At 45.8% G+C, this 20,204-nt stretch overlaps 1 protein-coding gene across 3 annotated transcripts in view; it reads right to left on the reverse strand.

The window, feature by feature from the left end:
- Nucleotides 1–637: 637 nt before the first annotated feature.
- Nucleotides 638–20,204, reverse strand: part of R3HCC1L (R3H domain and coiled-coil containing 1 like) — a 48,040-nt gene continuing 28,473 nt past the window's right edge. For all 3 annotated transcript variants that reach the window (XM_083149571.1, XM_083149572.1, XM_083149573.1), the window contains exons 7-8: nt 8,140–8,280; nt 638–1,785 (exon numbers count right to left, since the gene is read on the reverse strand). In XM_083149571.1, the coding sequence (XP_083005697.1) occupies nt 1,733–1,785; nt 8,140–8,280 (194 nt within the window). In that variant the 3' untranslated portion in view covers nt 638–1,732. The remainder of the gene's footprint in view (nt 1,786–8,139; nt 8,281–20,204) is intronic.

Here is a 20,204-nt window from a genome sequence, read left to right on the forward strand (position 1 = left end):
ATTTCATAAAGGCGCAGTGTGGAATGTTTTAAAGGTGCAGTGGGGAATAAAATAAGCCCTCCCCCGAAAATAAGACCTATGGTCTTTTTTGAGGGAAAAAAAAAAATAAGACAGTGTCTTATTATCGGGGAAAGACGGTATATATATATATTTATTTATATATTTTTTTTTTTTTTTAACAATATTATACAATGCTTGCTTGGGACAGTGTTTGATGCAACATAACTAATAACACACAGGAGTGCGGAGTCAGGAACCCTAAAGGTATTACCCAACTACACAATATAAGACTCTTTTGTGTGGATGTACTTTGGTATATGAGAGAGCCATTGATTCGAGTTTCTGCCGTCCTGAGTTAACATCTTGTTATTAAGAAATTAACAACAGGAATATACCAACTTGGAAACCCCAGCAGCATTGTAGGTCTTTTGTCCACTACAAATCAACATCACTTTTAAATAAGCTGGACCAGAAATCTTGTGCTCTATTAATACCTTGACTGTTTAAAACAGAGGCTATTTGTGATCTAGACTAAAAGATCACATTAAAGGTAGCCCATGACCAATTAAGAGTCATATCAGTGGACTAAAAGGGGCTGGTGTCTTTCCCACTGCTTTTTAATACTTTTAGTATTATAACCATTGATTTTACCATAATTGTTAGTGGGAGAGAAAAGAACATTTTGTTATTTTTAACGGCATCTGCAGCATATAAAGCGCTCCACCCTCATTCTCTTTCTCTATATACTTGATTTTTGGGAACTGGCCCTCCCCGAGTGTGAGCAGCTAGCTCAACAACCCACCCCATAAGTGCCTGTAGTTTTCACCTCAGGTGAATATCGTCTTTCTAGTAATAAGGAGATGGTAGGGAGTGCAAAGGAAAGTAGCTATCACGGAGTCTGTCCCATGCGGCATGTTTTTGTATTTGCAGCCATCTCCACTATAATTGTCGTCTGACAGTTTGTTCCCCAAATGTGACGTGAAAGGTTTCCGTGTAAAGGTTATTTTTGACAGAACACGGTGACAGAGATGAGCGGGGAACGTACTGTTTAGGTCAGACCCTTGTGCTTACAGGGAGCTGTTCTGTGCTGAATCAAGAACAATTTTCACTTCACTGAGTTTACTCATGATAATTAAGCTCTTCGGATAGGAAGTAATTTATCACTTGAACGTTGCACTAGATTCCCACGGAAACTCATTTTATGACATCAGAAACTTGCAGTGCCCCCCCATGGAACATTTGCAGCCAGTTTTGGATTTCTTGAGACATTTAATAAAAAAGTGGATGGGGGATATTAATCAAAATACATCGTAAACTCCAACAAGTAGCAAAAACAATATATTTCTCTAAAAGGCTCATTTCGCTTCCAGTTCTATGAAAATGCTCAGACGCCGGATTTCTGCAGCTTAAGGAGAGAAGAAAAAAATAAAAGAATGGTAAAAAGTAGAGGAACACAAAAGATCTGTTTCTCTTAGAAGCAGGACTGTTTTTTTTTTCCTCGGCGACTGATGTAAAACAAACACGATAAGATCATCGCTCCCACCAGCCCGCCTCGGCGCTGTCAGCACACTCTGAAGTGTCTATTTTGTCAAATAAATCTCTGTATTCTTCCATAGTGGAGTAAAACCAAATAAAAACAGGACACGTGGCCATCCGGGCAGGTCTTCCGAGACGTATGTCCGCCACTTGTCCATGCTGTAGCGACAGCTGCTTTGTAATGCCGCCGTCATCGTCACCTCCCTTCCCAGGCATCTTCTCGCTGTTTCACTTCCAAATGCCTTCGTTCTGTAGAGGAAAATATACACATACACTAAGAATTCTCATCGTGAATGCACTTTGCTTTCTCCTGAACAAATACAGAGAGTAAATGGTCATTCTAGAACCCTGCAACTTTCAAAACATGTGCAGTTCTTCTTCCTTGCCTGGGGGTGTTACTCTGCTGTGGTGCTCCTAGCACAGCCTGGTCTGTATATCAGTGCTGAAATACAGACCACTCTGTGCTAGGAGCACCAAAGCAGTGAGCGACACCACAGGCAGGAAAGAGAACCCGATTGGTTCTTAAAGATTCGGGGGTGCTAGAACGAGCACTAGAGCTAATCATTACATCGGCACGACTCAGATAATAATCTGTTTGGGCTTCAAGGACAGCAGCATGGGACCTACACTGGCATTTGTAGGCCACATCGTGCGTCTGTCGGAGTACCTGACCATTGGACGTTGTATATATATTTACAATCAACCAAGTGCTAGGACACAACACCACTGTTACAATACTATCAGATTCCATCCACCTGCACTTACAACTCTGACCACTACTACACTGGGGGTAATTCAGACTCGCCCTTTGTGGGACGAATTTGCACCCTGTCGATGGGTTTCACGGTCACGAATATGAGCATGTGCGAACACCTTCGGCTCCAGGGTGGGCAGGCAGGGGGAACGCTTAGCGTTTTATAAGTGCCCCCGTAGAAACGCTGGGCGTACCCTGTACCCCTGCAAATGCAGGTGTGTAGATGCCTGCTTTGGTTGGGCGGCTGATGTCACATGATGTCAGCACACACCTCGAATTCGGTCATCTCCGGCCAGAATAAAAAAGTCAGTCTAGACTGATTTTTACTAATGAATGGGAAAAAAAAAATCATTAGATAGCGAGTGACCATGAAATGAATTCTCTCCTGCGCGGCAGCGGACGTGTATGCGAATGCATCCTCTTGCACGCCAGTAAGCGGATCGGGTGGCGGGCGTTCGACAGGACTCCGTTTACCTGCTCGCTTGGCAGAACTCCCATCTTCAGGCGCCCACATACGGTCAGATGCGAGCTCAATGCGTTTTGTACTAGATCACATCCAGGGACTAATTCAGGTTTGATCGGAAAGGGCCAAATTCGGGCTGGCCCAATGGGGGGGGGGCTGTGCATGTGCGTATATGCAGACCCCCTGTGCGAACGCCTTCATCAAATACCACACCTGGCAAGGCGTTCGCACGGGTAGGCGAAGGGGCGGCATCAGAGGGGGGGGAATGAAACCGCTGGGCGGGGCGGGCGTCTGATCTCAAGTCTTCGGTGATTAGTGGCGACCGTCCAATGATTTCTCTCTCCTTCAGCCACATGCGAGGGGACGCGTTCTCGTACACGCATGCTAGCGAGGGGATGCGCGCGACGCTTGTGTCGGCGTTCATACACGCACTGCCTTGCGAGCGGATCTGAATCAGGCCCCCAGTTCAAATCGCACGCGTTTCTCTAAAACGGGTTGGGATCACATGGTCGACCTCAGGAAGGTTGACATACATTAGGTCGAAAACTGAAGGTCGACACACGAAAAAGGTCAACATGGGTTTAGGTTGACATGGGGAAGGTCGACAGTCAAAAGGTCGACGTGGGCGGTCCACTTTTTTGTCCTGGATGTCAACACAGTCGACATGGACACCGTATTGGTGCACCGCTTCTGCTCACCATGCTTCGGGCACTATTTTATTCTCCCACCATGCTCTAGTGCAGGGCTGGGCAATTGCGGCCCTCCAGATGTTGAGGAACTACACATCCCAGCATGCCTTGTATCAGTTTCAGCATGGCCACATAGCAAAACTAATGCAAAGCATCCTGGGATGTGTAGTTCCTCAACATCTGGAGGGCCGCAATTGCCCAGCCCTGCTCTAGTGGATGGTAGGGCATGAAATACCGCCTGTCGGCACATGTCGGCTCAAAAAAAGTCCTGAGCTCGTGGAGTGTAAGGGGACACAAGTATGAACGGTTTTATTCCTACACAACCGCAACCCGGTATGACTGGTCTGGACACCAGTGTATTTCTATTGCTGTGTCTGGTTAAGAGAGCGCCATCTGGTGGCCGTCCCTAGGCAACTATGCAAACTCCAATTGTAGGTTACAATATGAAACAATTTTTACAAACCGGACTCTATATTTTGCTTTAGAGTGAGAAAATGTTCTGCGTGCCGCCTATAGGTGTCCTCGAACATATATTACACCGCAATGTAAAGGAGTGAAGGCCATTGATGACCGCAAGCTCGCGCTTGCTCAGATTCTGGATCACAGCAGCATGGATGGGTTTGGAGTCTGCCACTATTAATGATGTTACAATTGTCTTCCCAACTCCACTACAGAGGGTCTAAATCAATAAGGGGCAGCGAGCAAGAGAACACATCTGTGGTATTTATGGTCACCTCTGACACTGGGGGTAATTCAGACTTGCTCGCTAGGCTGCATATATTCAGAGCCTAGCGAGCAGGTTAGCACGGCCTCACCGAACGCACGTCCCCCCCCCCCGAGCGAATATGTACGCTTATACATAGAAAAATAACAAAATTTGATGGTCGCTCACCATCGAATAACTTTTCCTCTGTTGGCAGCACAAGAGTAGCCCAGGACTTACTTTTCAGCTCAACAATGTTTTACAAATTGGGGGTGGGAGCTAACATTATGTGACATCATCCGCCCGCCCCGAGCATGCAGGGGAACAACATACGTTTCCTGGGGCTCACCCAGCGTGTCTATGGACGCACCGGCCGTTTTTGTGGGCACACCGCTGAAACACCGGGTGTCCACCCCACCCGGCTTGTCACTCAGGCAGCGAGTGCTCCAGTGAATGAGAATATCCCTGAAGCCCCTCGCTGTGGGGCACTGCACATGTGCAGTACCCCACCATCGGGACACGGCCAAATCCATACCTGTCCAAGCATGTCTGAATTGGCGCCAGTCTACAAAAAAGTCTGAGAGTCCGGTGCCAGATGGGGCACCAGTGTTTCCGCCATTTCTCCCCACTCGCGCATAAATAAATTCATCCCATAGTGCGCTATATGTGATGGGATAGAAGCACTAACACAGAACATTACTATAAGGCAGGGGTGGCCAAACCTGTCCTCAAGATCTACCAATGGTGCATGTTTTCCAGGCAACCTGTGGATCTATGGTAGGAATGAATGCAGCATGTTTTAAAATGTGACAGTTAGTAATGACCACAGCTGTGCAGCAGCTACGTAACCTGGAAGACATGGATCGTTGGGTAGATCGAGGACCGGTTTGGCCACCCCTGCTATAAGGTATAAAAACTGCAAAGAGACTCTGCAAACCCCCATTTGTCAGAACTTTTATCCTCTGAATATAGCTACAGAGGCAATGTGTCCTCCCTCCAATGTCTCCTATACCAGCATACGAGTCCCAAGTGACTCAGCCGCGGGAGCGTGTGGGTCATTCTGTGTCAACTCAACACACTTTTTGTTAAAATTTGACCTCACTAGCTCAGATTTTGTTATAAGGATAAAATGAGAGAAAAATACATTTGGATTTAATTATCTCATGCCATTACAAAATAATGGCATATTGTATAAACCTCACAGCAAGTGGGAGTGGTGTGATTTTACGGTGTTCTTTACGCCCTTTCCTATGATATACAACAATAGGCTTCAGGAGGAAAATATTTTCCAAATTCAAACTGAAAATCTTTCACCATGATTATCTCAAGAAGTGCGTTGACAAATTGTTTTTTAAAAAAAATTCAGGAAATAGTCTATACTAGTGCTAAATGTTTGTTTAAAATTTTAAAGTGTGTGTGTGTGTGTGTGTGTGTGTGTGTGTGTGGTATAGGTTAATTTTTAAAAACAGTTTTAGAGCAAAATAGTTTATAAAAAATAAACGGTGTATTACAAGAAGTAATAGGCAATAATATAATTGATGGCTTCATTAGTTTAGTAACATAAATCAAGTTGAATAGAAATACTTCACTTGTATTTGTAGTTAAGGTGGCCGTGCATTTTGAACTTCTGTAGATGGCATTGCATCTAGTTTAGAACGCATGTTAAGGGCTACAGCAGCGTTTTGAACTAGATGCAATGCGATCTTCAGTCAACAATGTTAGCTGAAGATAGTTTGGCAGTGCATCACCATGGGGCAGATATATGAAGCCTTAACAAGAGATAAATGCAAGGGTGATAAGGAGAGATAAACGTCCAGCCAATCAGCTCCTTACTGACTTTTTTCAAACACAGCCTGTAACATGGCAGTTAGCAGGTGATTGGCTGGATGTTTATATACCAAATTTGATCAAAATCTGAGCTGGTAAGATAAAATCATTGCGTAGATTTGACACAAAATGACCCACGCACACCACGGATTTAATGTTCCATTTCCTATGGAGAAACAGCGGCACTCGCACACAGAACATTGACATGCCGCATATAATTTTAATCAGCAGAAGCTGCTTGCGTCCTATTCGCACAGTTTTGAAGAAGTTGAGGGTAACAAAACAGGATGGACCGCCATGTACTAGTGTTCATTCTAGCACCCCCTATCTTTGAAAACCCATGCAGTTCCTCTTCCCTGTCTGGAGTGTCGCTGTCTGCTGTAGTGCTTCTAGCACAGTGTGGTCTGTATATCAGCACGGATATGCAAACCAGACACATTACTGCAGCATATAGCCACACTTGCTTGCTTGGCCAGGAGACTAACGGGTGATTTAATTGTTCCTTTATTGAGAGGTAGATAGTGAATATATAATACAACTCCTGTGTCGACCTTTATCAATGTATGTCGACCTTACTGCTGTCGACCCTATAACCCATACCCAGTTAACCAGTCCTCTCAATTGTGTAATGTTCTCTATATTATTCTAATTTCCCACCAGGCCAGAGCTGGTAGACCGCTGCTTCAGGTGTAAGACTGCCAGGAACATGGTCATACACTGAGGTGTGCAGTGTGATCAGATTTATGCCTCTATAGGGCATATCAGCAGCTGACAATCTACAAAAGGTTTATTGCGAGAACGTTGTATCGCAGAAACAGGTTGTGGGTGGTGCACCAACGGTCAAAATACCGACAACCAATGGCAGACAGTCAGAATGCAAACATTCATCATGGCAAACCGGGCAAAATACAGACTGTAAAAACATTGACATTTAAAAATGTCGACACAAGTTTTTCATGATTTTTGACTCGTACTTCACGATTCAAGTCAGCATAGAGTAACATTCGAATAGTGAGAGGGCAGCAAGGGGACTCCTTATATGGTGTCCATGCCCACCTATGACGACAGCCCCCCCCCCCCCCCCAAGAAAGAATGTCGACTTTTTGACATCTTGACAATTTAAATGTAGGCATTTGACCGTGTCGGCATAATGACTGTTTGCCAATGCCGCAGTTACCCCCCCTGAATATCAAAAGTACATTTGTTAATCATTTGACTTCTAATACCCCTTTCACATTTGAATACGGGTCCATGACGGGAGCAACCAGGTATTTGCGGTTTGTAGCTGGACACGGCAACCTGGCTTATCGCTGGGTCCCCACTGTCATCCGAGGGGTGGAGCAGAGCATACAGGAGGTGGAGGCGGCAGCCCTGAGGTTTGTCTACCTACTTCTCCATAGCAGTAAACAGGACCTGGGTCGCTCGACCACTGCGCAGAAACCCGGCTCCCACCCGGGAATAACACTGATTTTATCTCTGTTCGGACTGCTGGACCTGAGATATTCAAAATGGCCCTGTCACACTGCACGCCGACCCGGGTCGACCCGGGTTATTTGTGCGATGTGAAATAACGAATCGGTCTCACAAAATAAAATGATATTATAATGCTCCACAGGTGTAAGGGCTAATGCTCTCTACATGAGCTTTCCCTGTACGAGCTGCTGACTAGACTGAAAGACAATAAAATAATAATAATTAATAACTATGGCAAGCCAAAAAGATACAAAAACACATAGGACCACCGCTTCTTAAACACAGTTCTCAGGACACGCTAACCATGCATGTTTTCCATCTTTTCTTACTGGAGCGCAGGCAGGTTCATTAAGGACCGATGGACTCATTGAGGTGACCTGGAAAACCTGCACCGTCGTTGCGTTCTGAGAACTGGATGTGCGAATCGCTGCATTAGAGAACCATCTGCTTAATACATTTGTGTCGCTTTAAAAATTAACAGGATCTGGAATGCGGCAGTAACAATAAAGTAAGGTCGTCCTCACTATAATAAGGCTTTGCTCATCTACAGCCAACGAGGAAGGAGCGATAAGTACTTGTACATATGCAGCGAGAAGATTGTGCCACTTAATACAGTTTGACAGCGTCTGCAGCTGCTAACAACCAAATCCTACAAAACAGAAGCCTTCTGCATAATCTAATTGCTTCCTCTCACCTTTGGCTTCCTGTAGCTTCTTGCGTTCAGCCTCTCTCTCGGCGCGGCTCTGGGTACTTCGCACTCCCAAGGCACTAATCACCAGCCTCCTTGCAAGAACCGCAGACGTTTGTGGACGGTCTTTAGCAGGCTGCAGAAAGTCTAAGTCACACAAGAACAAAAGAACCATAAGAAAAAAGTACTGGGGCTTTCAGAACATGACATTGAGGAGAGCTCATAGTTTATCTCCTGGCATCGGGGGAAGGAAGGTTGGGCTGCGTCCCCCTTACGTAGCCTGTATCCTCGCTCCCCTAGAAACATCGGTTTTGTAATAGTCATTCATGACCAATAAAAAGGACCAATCTCACATCGTGCAATTACTGTAACACTCGAGATAATTGCAGACGGCGTGCGCTGGTTAATGAAAAACTTGTTTTGTTAAGAAATGATCATTATGAATGGTACGATAAACGAATGTTAATTAGGTCATGCCGTGACCACAGAGGAGCGGAGCCGGGCAGGACAATGTCACCAATGTTATTGCGCAGAGGTAAAAAAAAAAAAAAAAGGCAATAATATGCGGTCTGTAATATTAAATAAGGCAGTAGCAGCAGAATCTAGCTTTACCTTTACACAACTACAAAGAATAAATGGCAGCACTGCTTAATGAATTAATAATAATAATAATACATTGTCTACAATACATTATAAATATATCTAGTGTTCCAGCTAGGCCGTTTAGCTCTGCCCGATTTTTAAAGGGCAAAATGCGCCCTGCCCCTCTAGCAGCGCCCTGTTAAAACATCCTGCTGCCTGGCCCCCCCAGAAGCACGGGGAAGCCCAGCGCCGCCATAGATGCCCGGCGCTTCCTCAGCAGGGCCAGGCCCGCCCTTTTTGGCATTGTTGGTGGGTCCGGCCAGCCTCCTTCCATGACTGCGGCGACTTGACCCGCCCCCTTTTGTGACATTGACGGCCGGGCATGCACCCGCTCGTAGTGTCGCGGTCCGGTTCCATCCCCTTTCATGACGTCGGTGGCTCGGCCTGGGCAGGGCTGCACCATAACGGGGGCGGGCCTGCCGACGTCATGAAAGGGGGCGGGCCCCCATGCAGCACCACCCTGCCTTGCCCAGTTCCTAGAAGGAACACTATATATCCATAACAAAAGTCTTATTTTGAATTAATAACTGCTGCACCTCTAAATAGTCAGAGCCTAAAAAATGGATCTCTATCTATCTATCTATCTATCTATCTATCTATAAAACTACTCACCTTTATGAGGTGATCACCTCTATGAGGTGAGAAGTACCACAACTGACCACTAGAGGCCACTTGGCGGACCAAATATAAAATAAAAACTGTCATAACAGAAAGTGAAAGCAATTTTTGCAGGGACACTGATCCGTTTCAAACTTGATGCATATGGAGAGGAGTAGATAGGGACTGGGGGTGGGGTGGAGAGTTTATGGGCTAAAAACTGTCACAGCTCAAAGCGAAAGTAGAAATAGTCACAGCTCAAAGTGAAAGAACACTGCAGAAGCCGAAATTTTGGTGGGCTTTTAACTAGCAATTAGATACACACAGAGTATTACAGAGCGGTAGTACCATAATTGAATCTGTTGATTTCCAATACATACACACACACACACACACACACACACACACACACACACACACACACACACACACACACACACACACACTCTATAACCCAGATGTAAAAAACAAAATGATAAAACACTTATTTATGAAGAGGGCATCTTTTAAAATATTAATAAAAAAAAACAAAAACACAATTCTAAGACCTTGTGAAAAAGTAGACATTCGTATAATATTTTATGACTTAGGATTTCATAAAGCCCAAAATTATTATTTCCACGTTGGGTGTGACCCTATGCATTTCATCGGTTGGGACTTCTTCAGGGGTTCAATCAATCGACAAACTACTCAATAAAACGTGGTTTCAAAATGACAGCTTTACAGGTTACTCAGGAACAACCCTTCTGTAGCGAGAGCCAGAACAGGAACACAGAAACGACTGTTGCGAATCCACACGTGCGCTCTCCTCATGTGCTCTGCATAGAAATGCAACATTACACCGTTTTCCATTTCTTTTGCAGATACAGCGACAGTCACACACTGAACACAGGCATGATGCATAACATTTTAACCAGCAGAGGCTGCTTGTGTGTCCTGTTTTGCAAATAAGATGCCATTAAATGTAAAAAAAAAAAAAAGCCACCCAGCGCTACAGAGTCAGCCGGAACTCACATCATGTATAAGGCAACTTGTATCGTGTGGAGGACAGATGCGGGTGTATAATTATTCAAGCCTAGAGAAAATCAACATGCATTTGGGGTACCACGTACAGCAGTGTGCTCTAGGCTACGGAATAAGAGGAATTATCTGTAGTACAATGTAACAACTACAGTGGTTCAGCCGTGTAGTAAGACATAACGCAGACCTTAAACCCGCTTGACATTAATGACATCACTAGGGCATTCCGCAAGAAGCCCGATTCCACTCTAATTGATGATACATTTAGCGTTCAAACCATCTCTGGGTCTTGTTCCTGTGATAATACCTTGTACTTTAAAAGAAAAATAAATGGTTTTAGGAACAGTCCGAGAAGCACCCACTCTGTGAAGTCACCCTATGATCCTGTGACAATTCTGTGACAACACAGAGATTCTGCCTCAGACGCGGTTCCGCAGAGAGGGTCTGAGAATAGAAGGGCTTGTTAGGAAAAGCAAGTTCTGAGCTCCCCAAGCACGGGACACAGGCGGGTCAAGATCACGGTTCCACTGAATCAGCTTTAGTTTCTGATAGAGAGAAAATGAGGAAAGTTCAGCCATGGTGAGACCCCCGGAGGTTTGCTGCTGCTGCTGCCTCCTCGGTGTGATATTTCCCTTTACTGAAAAATGCTGCTAAAAGCTTAGACATTAAATGGCCTGCGCCCGACTAGCAGAGCAGCGCTGTCATTCTCTATACCAGCACGCAAGACGGGCAGGCGTCTATTATCATTGCTTAATGAAGTAAAATGACCCCAGGAACACTTTCTTGGCTCCGTATGTATGGACAATAGGTGCGGTGGCCCTTACCCCCTTCACTCTGACAAATTAATTACTGGTTACATTGTACAACAGCCTAATAACCACTGTGAGACCAGTGCGGGCATTCCTCACAGCGACATTAGCCTTGGAGGAGTAATAGCTTAGGCCTCCCAAATAGAACAGTGACAACTTTATACTGAAATACATAAAAACATTAATGCTGTACATATATAGCTTATATACGGGATCATTCTAGAACCATATATACATCTTTCCAAACCTGTGCTGTTCCTCTTCCCTGCCTGGGGTGTAGTTCTCTGCTGTGGTGCTTCAAGCACAGGTCTGGTCTGTATATCAGTTCTGAAATACAGACTATACTGTGCTGAGTACAGTATATCATCAATGCCGGTGTATGGCGCCGGGACCTTGTAATATCACCGAATGATCGTGTTAATGATATCGTTCAGCAGGACACCCAATATTATTTGCAAGGGAGTTAAGAGGTCAATACTTGACGATATCTCTCATCGCTATCGCCGGCTCAGATCTTGAGTGCATGCAGGCACAATAACCAGACAACAAGAGGTTAAAAGGAAATCACCTACCCTAAATCGCTTAGCACACATTGGACCTTATTCTGGCCCGTTCGTAGGTCCGCGTGCGTTTGTGCATGGGGGGGGGGGGGGGGGGGTGCAGCTAACATCACCGGATGTCAGCTGCCCGCCCACTTCCTGTTGAATGTGCGCGCATATGTACGGTTGCTCAGAGCATGTTCTACATCATACACAATCTACATCATTCGATGGTCGCCGACCATCGAATGATGTGGGTGTTACGTCGCAGGCTGCAAATGGATGTCTATGTAAAACATCCATTCACAGCCAGTGTGTGCGGAGGCACAAGCCCAAGCCACCATTCGCAAGAGGGGTTTGGTGGACTGGAAAGGCTGCAAATTCAACCAGAGTTATGGTCCCCATACATCAGCAATCACAATTTATAGATTTCCAGATACAGGGATTTTTTGGCCAGATAAATGGATTGTACAATCTATCTGACTTTGCCCACACATTACAGATTTCAGTGATCGGCAGATTTTTCCATCTAAAGATTGCATCTTCATATCTGGAAATTGCCCAATCGAGTGCTGTTCATAATGTTAATAGATGAAGACGACGAATTGGGAATGCCCACACATATAAAAAAGATCTGCAGATAATACCAGATTATTAAACATGTTTAAAAACCTGATTAAGCAATCGATTGGCGATTGTGATTGGGATTGCCAAAAGGGGGAGCCCACACATCTAAAATTAATTGTGGCAGTCATCTCCATATTTGAAAATTGTCACAATTAATTGCTGATGTATGGGGCCCATAACCCCCATACTGTATTGCGCTTTAGCCACAGGTGACTTAATTAGTACCTCAGTAAATTTAATTTAGCCATCTGTGCTAATCGGGGTAGCATGGATGGTGTAACGTTAGTGTTACTGGCTCACAGCGCTGAGGTCATGGGTTCAATACCCACCATGGCTCTAAATGCATAAAGTTTGTATATTCCTCCCGTACTTGTGTGGGTTTCATCCCACAATCCAGAAATATATTGGTAGGGTAATTGGCTCCCAACATTGCCTAGTTGCATTGCATTTTGGCACAGTTTTGCGGAGTTAGTGGAGCTGCACGGAACATGGGGACTCACTATCTCTAAGCATTCTTGCATCGCATGGTGTATTAGCGTTGGATGTATGAGGGCGCATCTGTATTACAGAGCGTGTGAGCATTGGCTAGAGGAAGGTTATTACACCGTGTAGATATTAGCGCAGACTTCAGTATCTTCATGAACATACGGTAATTTAGAGAGTGGTTAGGATTCATGGGTTTCTAGTATCCCCTCCTTGTGACCTTAGGTGTCATCTCCGTCACCCTAATTAACTAACTCCGCAGCCGAAATGACAATGTAATACAATAACTTTATAATCGCTATTTGTTCTTTGAAATACTCATTTAAGGGAAATGCGGTGATGCAGAACGTTTTCTAGACATAACTAATGATTAAACCAGAAAGAAGAATAAGCTGGTATGCGGTATGGAAGATGTAGCGTTAGCATTCAAATATATTACCCTGAATACCAAGAATGATCTAGCATATACCCTGCTGCTAACAATTCAGTTAGATTTGGCCTATTTTTCTTATATAAAGCAAGATAGAATCGAAATCGAATGGACATCGAATGGTTTTCAGCAGCGAAATCAAATCGAAAAATAGACTGCAGACAAGACAGATATAGAACAGATCAAATGAGTTTTGCGTGCTGTTCCATTCAAACACGATTCCATCCCAATCGAATTGTGGTCGAATCACAAGCAAAAATCGCACCGTAGAAACAGAGATTGAATCGAACAGCACACAGAACGTATTTGATTTGGACTATTTTGCCTGCACAGTCTATTTTTCAACTCAATTTCTATGCTGCACATTGGGATGGAATCGGCATTGAATGCAGCTGAAAAACGTTCTCTGTCCACTCGATTTTGTTTAAATTTAGCTTAGATAAGCAAAATCGAGAAATAGACCAAATGGAACCGTGTGTATGGGGCATTGAGGGATGCCAGTGGTCAGAAAACTGACAGCAGCATCACGAGGCTCCAAACCTGCAGCCTAAACGGCTCCCCTTTTCATACCACCACTATCCACGTCGGCGTAGAGTTCACTTTATAAAGTGTGGCAAGCGCAGCGAGCCCGAAGCGTGGCGAGTGGACGCGGAATACACGTAAAGTAATCTGTGTGTCCTCGCCGTGCTTCGGGCTCGGTGGCTCACTGCTCTCGCCACACTTTATAAAATGAAGTCCACGCCGACATGGATAGTGGGGGTATGAAAAGGTCGGGAGGATGCGTTCCACATCTGCTCTCCACGCTTCAGGGTGATGTGGGTAGTGGGGGTGTGCTATATCGCATTGCATCGCATCAACGTGGATAGTGGGGGTGTGCTAAATCGCATCACACGCGATAAAAATCGCAAAATTGCATGCAATGCGATCTCACTACGCAGAATAGAGCACTAAGCTATTTGCTTAGTGCGCACCCTGATAATACACAAGAACCAAATTGTTTTAGCAGGGCAAGTTATGCAGCCTCTCTTATCCTTGGTGGTAGAACTATGGATATGCTCCTTAGTATGCCAACCTACAGTGGTCATATCAATGACCTAGTTGTATTTGATCCGACAGCCTGTAGCTAACATTAGACAGGAGGTGTTCTAGTATATCCAGCATCAATACCCCATACAACGCAAGAAGCCTGGTATGAGCGAGTCTCCCGGTCACATGTGGTTTCTACCCAAAATGTGTCTTTTGCGCTACACAATGCAACTAGGACACACGGAGACAGTGCTGAATAATATTAAATTAAATCAGGAGCTGCTACGATGTATCATTTTGTGTACGGATTCAGAGACTTAAGTGGTGTACACAAACTGTGCAAGTTACTTTCTATTCAATCCCGATCGGGATCGCATGGCGTGGTGTACACTTTCCATTTCAACTATATAGTAGAGATCTGTACTATAGTCTTGCCTGCACAATCTATTTTTCGGTACTTGTTTCCTAGCACGGCGCCCATCACATTGCATACCATAAGCCATACAATGGTATGCGACGCGATGGCACCCGATCTTATACAATTTAAAATTGTATACCATTGTATATGGCATATAATGCCATAAAATGCGACGCGATTTTAAATTGTATAAGCACCCTAATGGGTGCTTACAATGTTAAATGGCCCCCCTGTAATATTATTAATTGTATAAGCACCGTAATGGGTGCTTACAATGTTAAATGCACCCCCACGCCACCCCCACTATGAACGTCAACCCGAAGCGTGGCGAGTGCAGCGAGCCCGCGACGGGCGGCGGTACGCGTCCTCCGACCTTTTCATACCCCCACCATCCTCGTCGGCGTGGAGTTGATTTTAGATAGCGTGGCGAGCGCAGCGAGCCACCGAGCCCGAAGTGTGGCAAGGGGACGCGGATTACATGTAAAGTAATATGCGTCCACTCGCAGGGCTCGCCACACTATATAAAATCAACTCCACGCCGACGTGGATAGCGGGGGTATGAAAAGGTCGGAGGACGCTTACCGCCGCCGCTCGCCACGCTTCCGGTCAACGTTCATAGTGGGGGTGCATTTAACATTGTAAGCACCCATTACGGTGCTTATACAATTTAAAATCGTATTTGGGGGATATTAAACGGGCATATGGCATGCAATGAAAAAAATGCCATGCGACTGAATATCGTGGGCGCCGTGCTAGGAAACAAGTACCTATTTTTCTTTTTGATTTCGATGCCGTGCATAGAAATCTAATGCACTCAGTTTGGTTTTGCTTATATAAGCAAAATCAAATAAAAAAAATAGTCTATATTGAATTGTGTATAGTGTACCTTCTAGGAACTAGGCAGGCCTGGGCGCTGCTGCATGGGGGCAGCAAAAGGGGGGCAGACCGGGCACGCCACCAACACCATTGTGGGCAGTCCTGGGACGCCGCCTTCACTAAAAGGGGCGTGATCGAGCCGCAACGTCACTAAAAAGGGGTGGGCCCTGCCACTGCCGTCACTAAAGGGGGTGGCCCGGCCTCCAGTGTCACGCAAGGGGGCGGGCCTGGCCCTGCCAAAGTCCATGCGCTGCCGGGAAAGCGCCAGACATTGCTATCTACGTCGGCGCTGGGCTTCCCTGGGCACACCGGCGGGGACAGGCAGCAGGCTCTTTTAGCGGGGCGCGGCGCATTTTGCTCTTTGAAAATTGGGCAGGGCGCAGTGCCCCGCTAAAACATCTTAGCAGGAACACTAGGGTATACGCCTTATCAGTCACAAACAAATATACAAGTGTCCTATCACATTAATCAGCACAGGCGCATTGTGCATCCAAGTCACATTGCTTTGTGACTAAGACGCAAGAAAAAAAAAAAAAAAAAAAAGTTTGAAACGAAGCCGGTCTCCAGAAGATTCTCACGTTCCAAGCAGGTCTGTTTGCAGCAAAGATGAATGAGGACACATCTGTAGCTGCCGTGGTACATTCTACAGCAGCATTTTCGGTACTTATGTAGTATCTGGGCGTCCGATTTTTTGATTGTATGCCTTAAGTTAAGGCATACAATCAGATGCGATGCGATATCGCATCGCATGCGACCATCGGATGCGATGCGATGACCCGATTTTTCCATAGGAATCAATGGGCATGGAGTTGGATATAAACCTGTGGCGAGCGTAGCGAGCCACTGAGCCCGAAGCGTGGCGAGCGAAGCGAGCCCCGCGAAGGGACGGTATTCTGTGTCCCCTCGCGGGGCTCGCTACGCTCGCCACAGGTTTATATCCAACTCCATGCCCACTTGGATAGTAGGGGTATGAAAAGGACCCCTTTTTCCCATTGAATTCCATGTTAAAATGGACTCAGTCCATTTTAACATTGATTCCTATGGAAAAATCGGGTCATCGCATCGCATCCGATGGTCGCATGCGATGCGATGTGCCCGATCCGACCCGATTTCTAAATCGGACGCCCAGATACTACATAAGTACCGCATTTTCTTATTGTTTAAAATATTGTAATTCCTTCAAACAGCCCTGAGTATTGCCATGGAAATATATTAACTCTTAGTCTTAGAGAAAGGTCATTATTCTTTATTACCACCTTTATTACATTGCATCAACATAGAAAGCAGCACTTTAAAAAGGAGAATTTGTAATCGTTCACCTTCAGTCCTTGCTCCAGTACCTCTAACAATCTAATTCTATAGACTAGGGGGACTTACGTCCAAAGACAATTGATGCAGGTCTCTTTTTGAGGGTGCTGTGAGGATACCAAAACAGTCAGACAAAAGCCTCATGAACATGGGGTGAATGTGAAATATTCCAAACATAAATAGTGCCTTGGTAGGAATCGCTCCCTAGTCTATAGGCCGTAACACCAATAAGCGTACCACGCCACCACAACGCCCATCATCGAGGCGACGGTCACTAAATGGTAAAATTGTAGCTGGAAAATACTGTAGGTCACAATTACATGGGCTAATATATAAAAGTGACTCAATAGCAATGAAACATGTATTAGAAGCAATAGATAATGATGAATGATTAATATGACAGTTATTAAGGTATGTTCTAGGTGTTCATTTTTACAGAATGGTCAATGTCAAATGTCTCTGGATTTCGATTCTGTAAGAAATACACAATGAAGATGTAGATCCAGAATGACTCCCAGAAACTGTAGCCTCTGAGTGGGACCCAGCTGGGACTTTGGCAGATTTAATATCCACCCATGGCTCTGCATAAAATGAATTGCAGCGGACAGATTCTCCGCTGACTCCGCTTTGAACAAAAAATCGTCCAAATATGGGATGGTTACAATTGTCCGGAGTCTGAGTGCTGCTGCCATGACCGCCATGATCTTTGTGAACACCCTTGGAGCTGTTGCCAGAACGAAGGGGAGAGCACGAAATTGCAGATACAAATCGCCTATCGCAGCAAAAACTTTGTTCTTTGCATATAGGTACGTCCAAATAGGCATCTTGAACGTCCACAGATGCTAGGAATTCTCCCGGTTCCAAGCTCATGAGAACTGTTCTCAGAGATTCCATTCTGAAGTGGTCCACCCACAAATTAAGGTTCAGGATCGGTCTGAACTAGCCGCCTGGTTTGGGCACCAAGAAAAGAATGGAGTAAAACCCCTTCTTCCTTTCCTCTCGTGGTACCGGAATCACCACGCCCTTCTCTAGGAGAGACTTCGCCGCCCTCAAAAGGGCCTTTTTTAAGCATGCCTCCCTTGGTAAGGGTGTAGGAGAAACCTAGCGACCGGGGCATCTACTAGTGGGACTATTTCCCACAACTTTACATGGTCTTCTGGCATGGGGTACAGGCTCAAAAACCTTTTGGGCATAAGGAGTCTCTTATCAGGAGTCTTCCACGCCCCTCCCAGCAGTTCTTGCATGCCTTCATCTGAAGGAAAAGTGACTGTGTCTCTGCACTGTCTAAAACACTCCTTGTTGGGGAGCCTTATCCACCTCAGATACATTTAATGCCTGCTTAACAGCCAAAATCAAATCATCAATACCAGGGACAGAGGATTCAGTCTCTTCCCTCTGTTCCCATAACATGTCCTCCACACACTCTCCTTCCTCCTCAGAGTCTATATTAGGGATAGGTGGGGTGGATAAAGGGTATCTGGGAGAAACCTCAGACTCCTTTTTATTCTGCTCCATAAAAGCATTTATCTTGTGTACACTTTGAGCAGTGTCCTGCATGGCCTGTATAAATGCAGGGTTCCCTTGCGAAGGAGGAATGGAGCCAAACCGAAGACTGTGAGGATGACAATGGCCCGGGAGAACTAACCAACTCATCTCTCTGTCTGTTCAAAGCCTGTACTAAGGCAGACACAGACCTTCACAGAGCAGCTGCCTACGCAGGCTCAGGGTGCTCAGCCCTCTGGGCTTGCGCCCCACTGGTGACAGATTCACCTGTAGGGCATATATCCCCATGGTCCCCATCTGTTCAGGAGTTTATTTAAGCCCGCACAATTTGCAGTTAATTATCATGGCAGACACTCCCTCCCCAAGCACAGCAGCATTATACCTTTCGGTCATGATTTATCACAGTGCACTAAGTCAGGCGTCTGTACAAAGCCAATTTATCAGTGTACTTATGCCCCTTTCAGACCGCACTTTGTAAACGGTATATTGCCGTTTTTTTACCGTTTTAAAACGGTAATCTGTGCGGTCTGAAAGGTGCAGGACCACTTAACCGGTTAGAAAATACTGTTTTTTCTAACCGGTTAAAATGCAGGGTCCTACCCGTTTCAGAACCGGTATTTTAGGCTCAAAATCGGCTCTGAAACGGTATTTAGGACCCAGCCAATAAGCTGGGTCCTAAATTCAGTGCAGTGAATATTTAATGCGCTCATTAAATATTCATTGCGCAGGAGACCGCCGCCGCCCCCCCCCCCCCCCCCCGCACGCGGGTTAACACATACAAACCCATTAACCCCTCCGCACCCCCACCCCCGTTAACACCCCCCCCGCATTGTGTTTAAGAACACCCCCCCTGAAGCAGGTACCTCCTCACATTGCAGTTGATCGGCAGCCGCAGAACTGTACCACGGCTGGCTTCGCGTATGAAAAAAATAAGGAACTTTCTGAAAATGGCTGCCCCATAGGAAACCCCATTTAAAAAAAACTGTCTTTTGTATGGGGGGGCAGCCATTTTCCGAAAGTCACTTTTCTTATAAGAAAAGTGACTTTCGGAAAATGGCTGCCCCCGTACAAAAGACAGTTTTTTTAAATGGGGTTTCCTATGGGGCAGCCATTTTCAGAAAGTTCCTTATTTTTTTCATACGCGAAGCCAGCCGTGGTACAGTACTGCGGCTGCCGATCAACTGCAACGTGAGGAGGTACCGACTTCACGGGGGGGGGGTGTGTGTTCTTAAACACAATGCGGGGAGGGGTTAACGGGGTTGGGGGTGCGGAGGGGTTAACGGGGTTGGGGGTGCGGAGGGGTTAACGGGATTGTATGTGTTAACCCTCGCGCGCGGGGGGGGGGGGGGTCGCTGAAGACTGGCTTTGACCCTGTATTTGGAAGGTTTCCAAAAACGGGTCTGCCAGTGCAAAAAAACCGCACTTAAACGGTAATATACCGTTTAAGAGATGCGGTGTGAAAGGGGTTTTACCTGGCAGACCCGTTTTTGGAAACGTTTCCAAATACAGGGTCAAAGCCAGTTTTGCGGTCTGAAAGCAGCATTATCTGTCTGCCACTGTATCTGACCCTCTGTGGTCACTGGTGATAGCGCTGCCTCAGAAGAAACTTGTCACTCTGTCTGCAGAAATAAATCTCCTTTCAGCTCCGCACCGTGTGGGAAGAAAGGGTGCCAGGACAGAGTGAAGGAAGAGGCCAAGTCGCTGCTACAGCGGGGAGGGAAGCTTTTTGGCACCCTCCCCCCTGTAAGCCGCTCCTAATAAGTGTTTCTTCTGTCTCCCAATGTCTCCCCTTT

Source organism: Crinia signifera, chromosome 6 (assembly GCF_055691185.1).
Source record: "Crinia signifera chromosome 6, ASM5569118v1, whole genome shotgun sequence".
In the NCBI taxonomy this organism is placed as follows: Eukaryota; Metazoa; Chordata; class Amphibia; order Anura; family Myobatrachidae; genus Crinia; species Crinia signifera.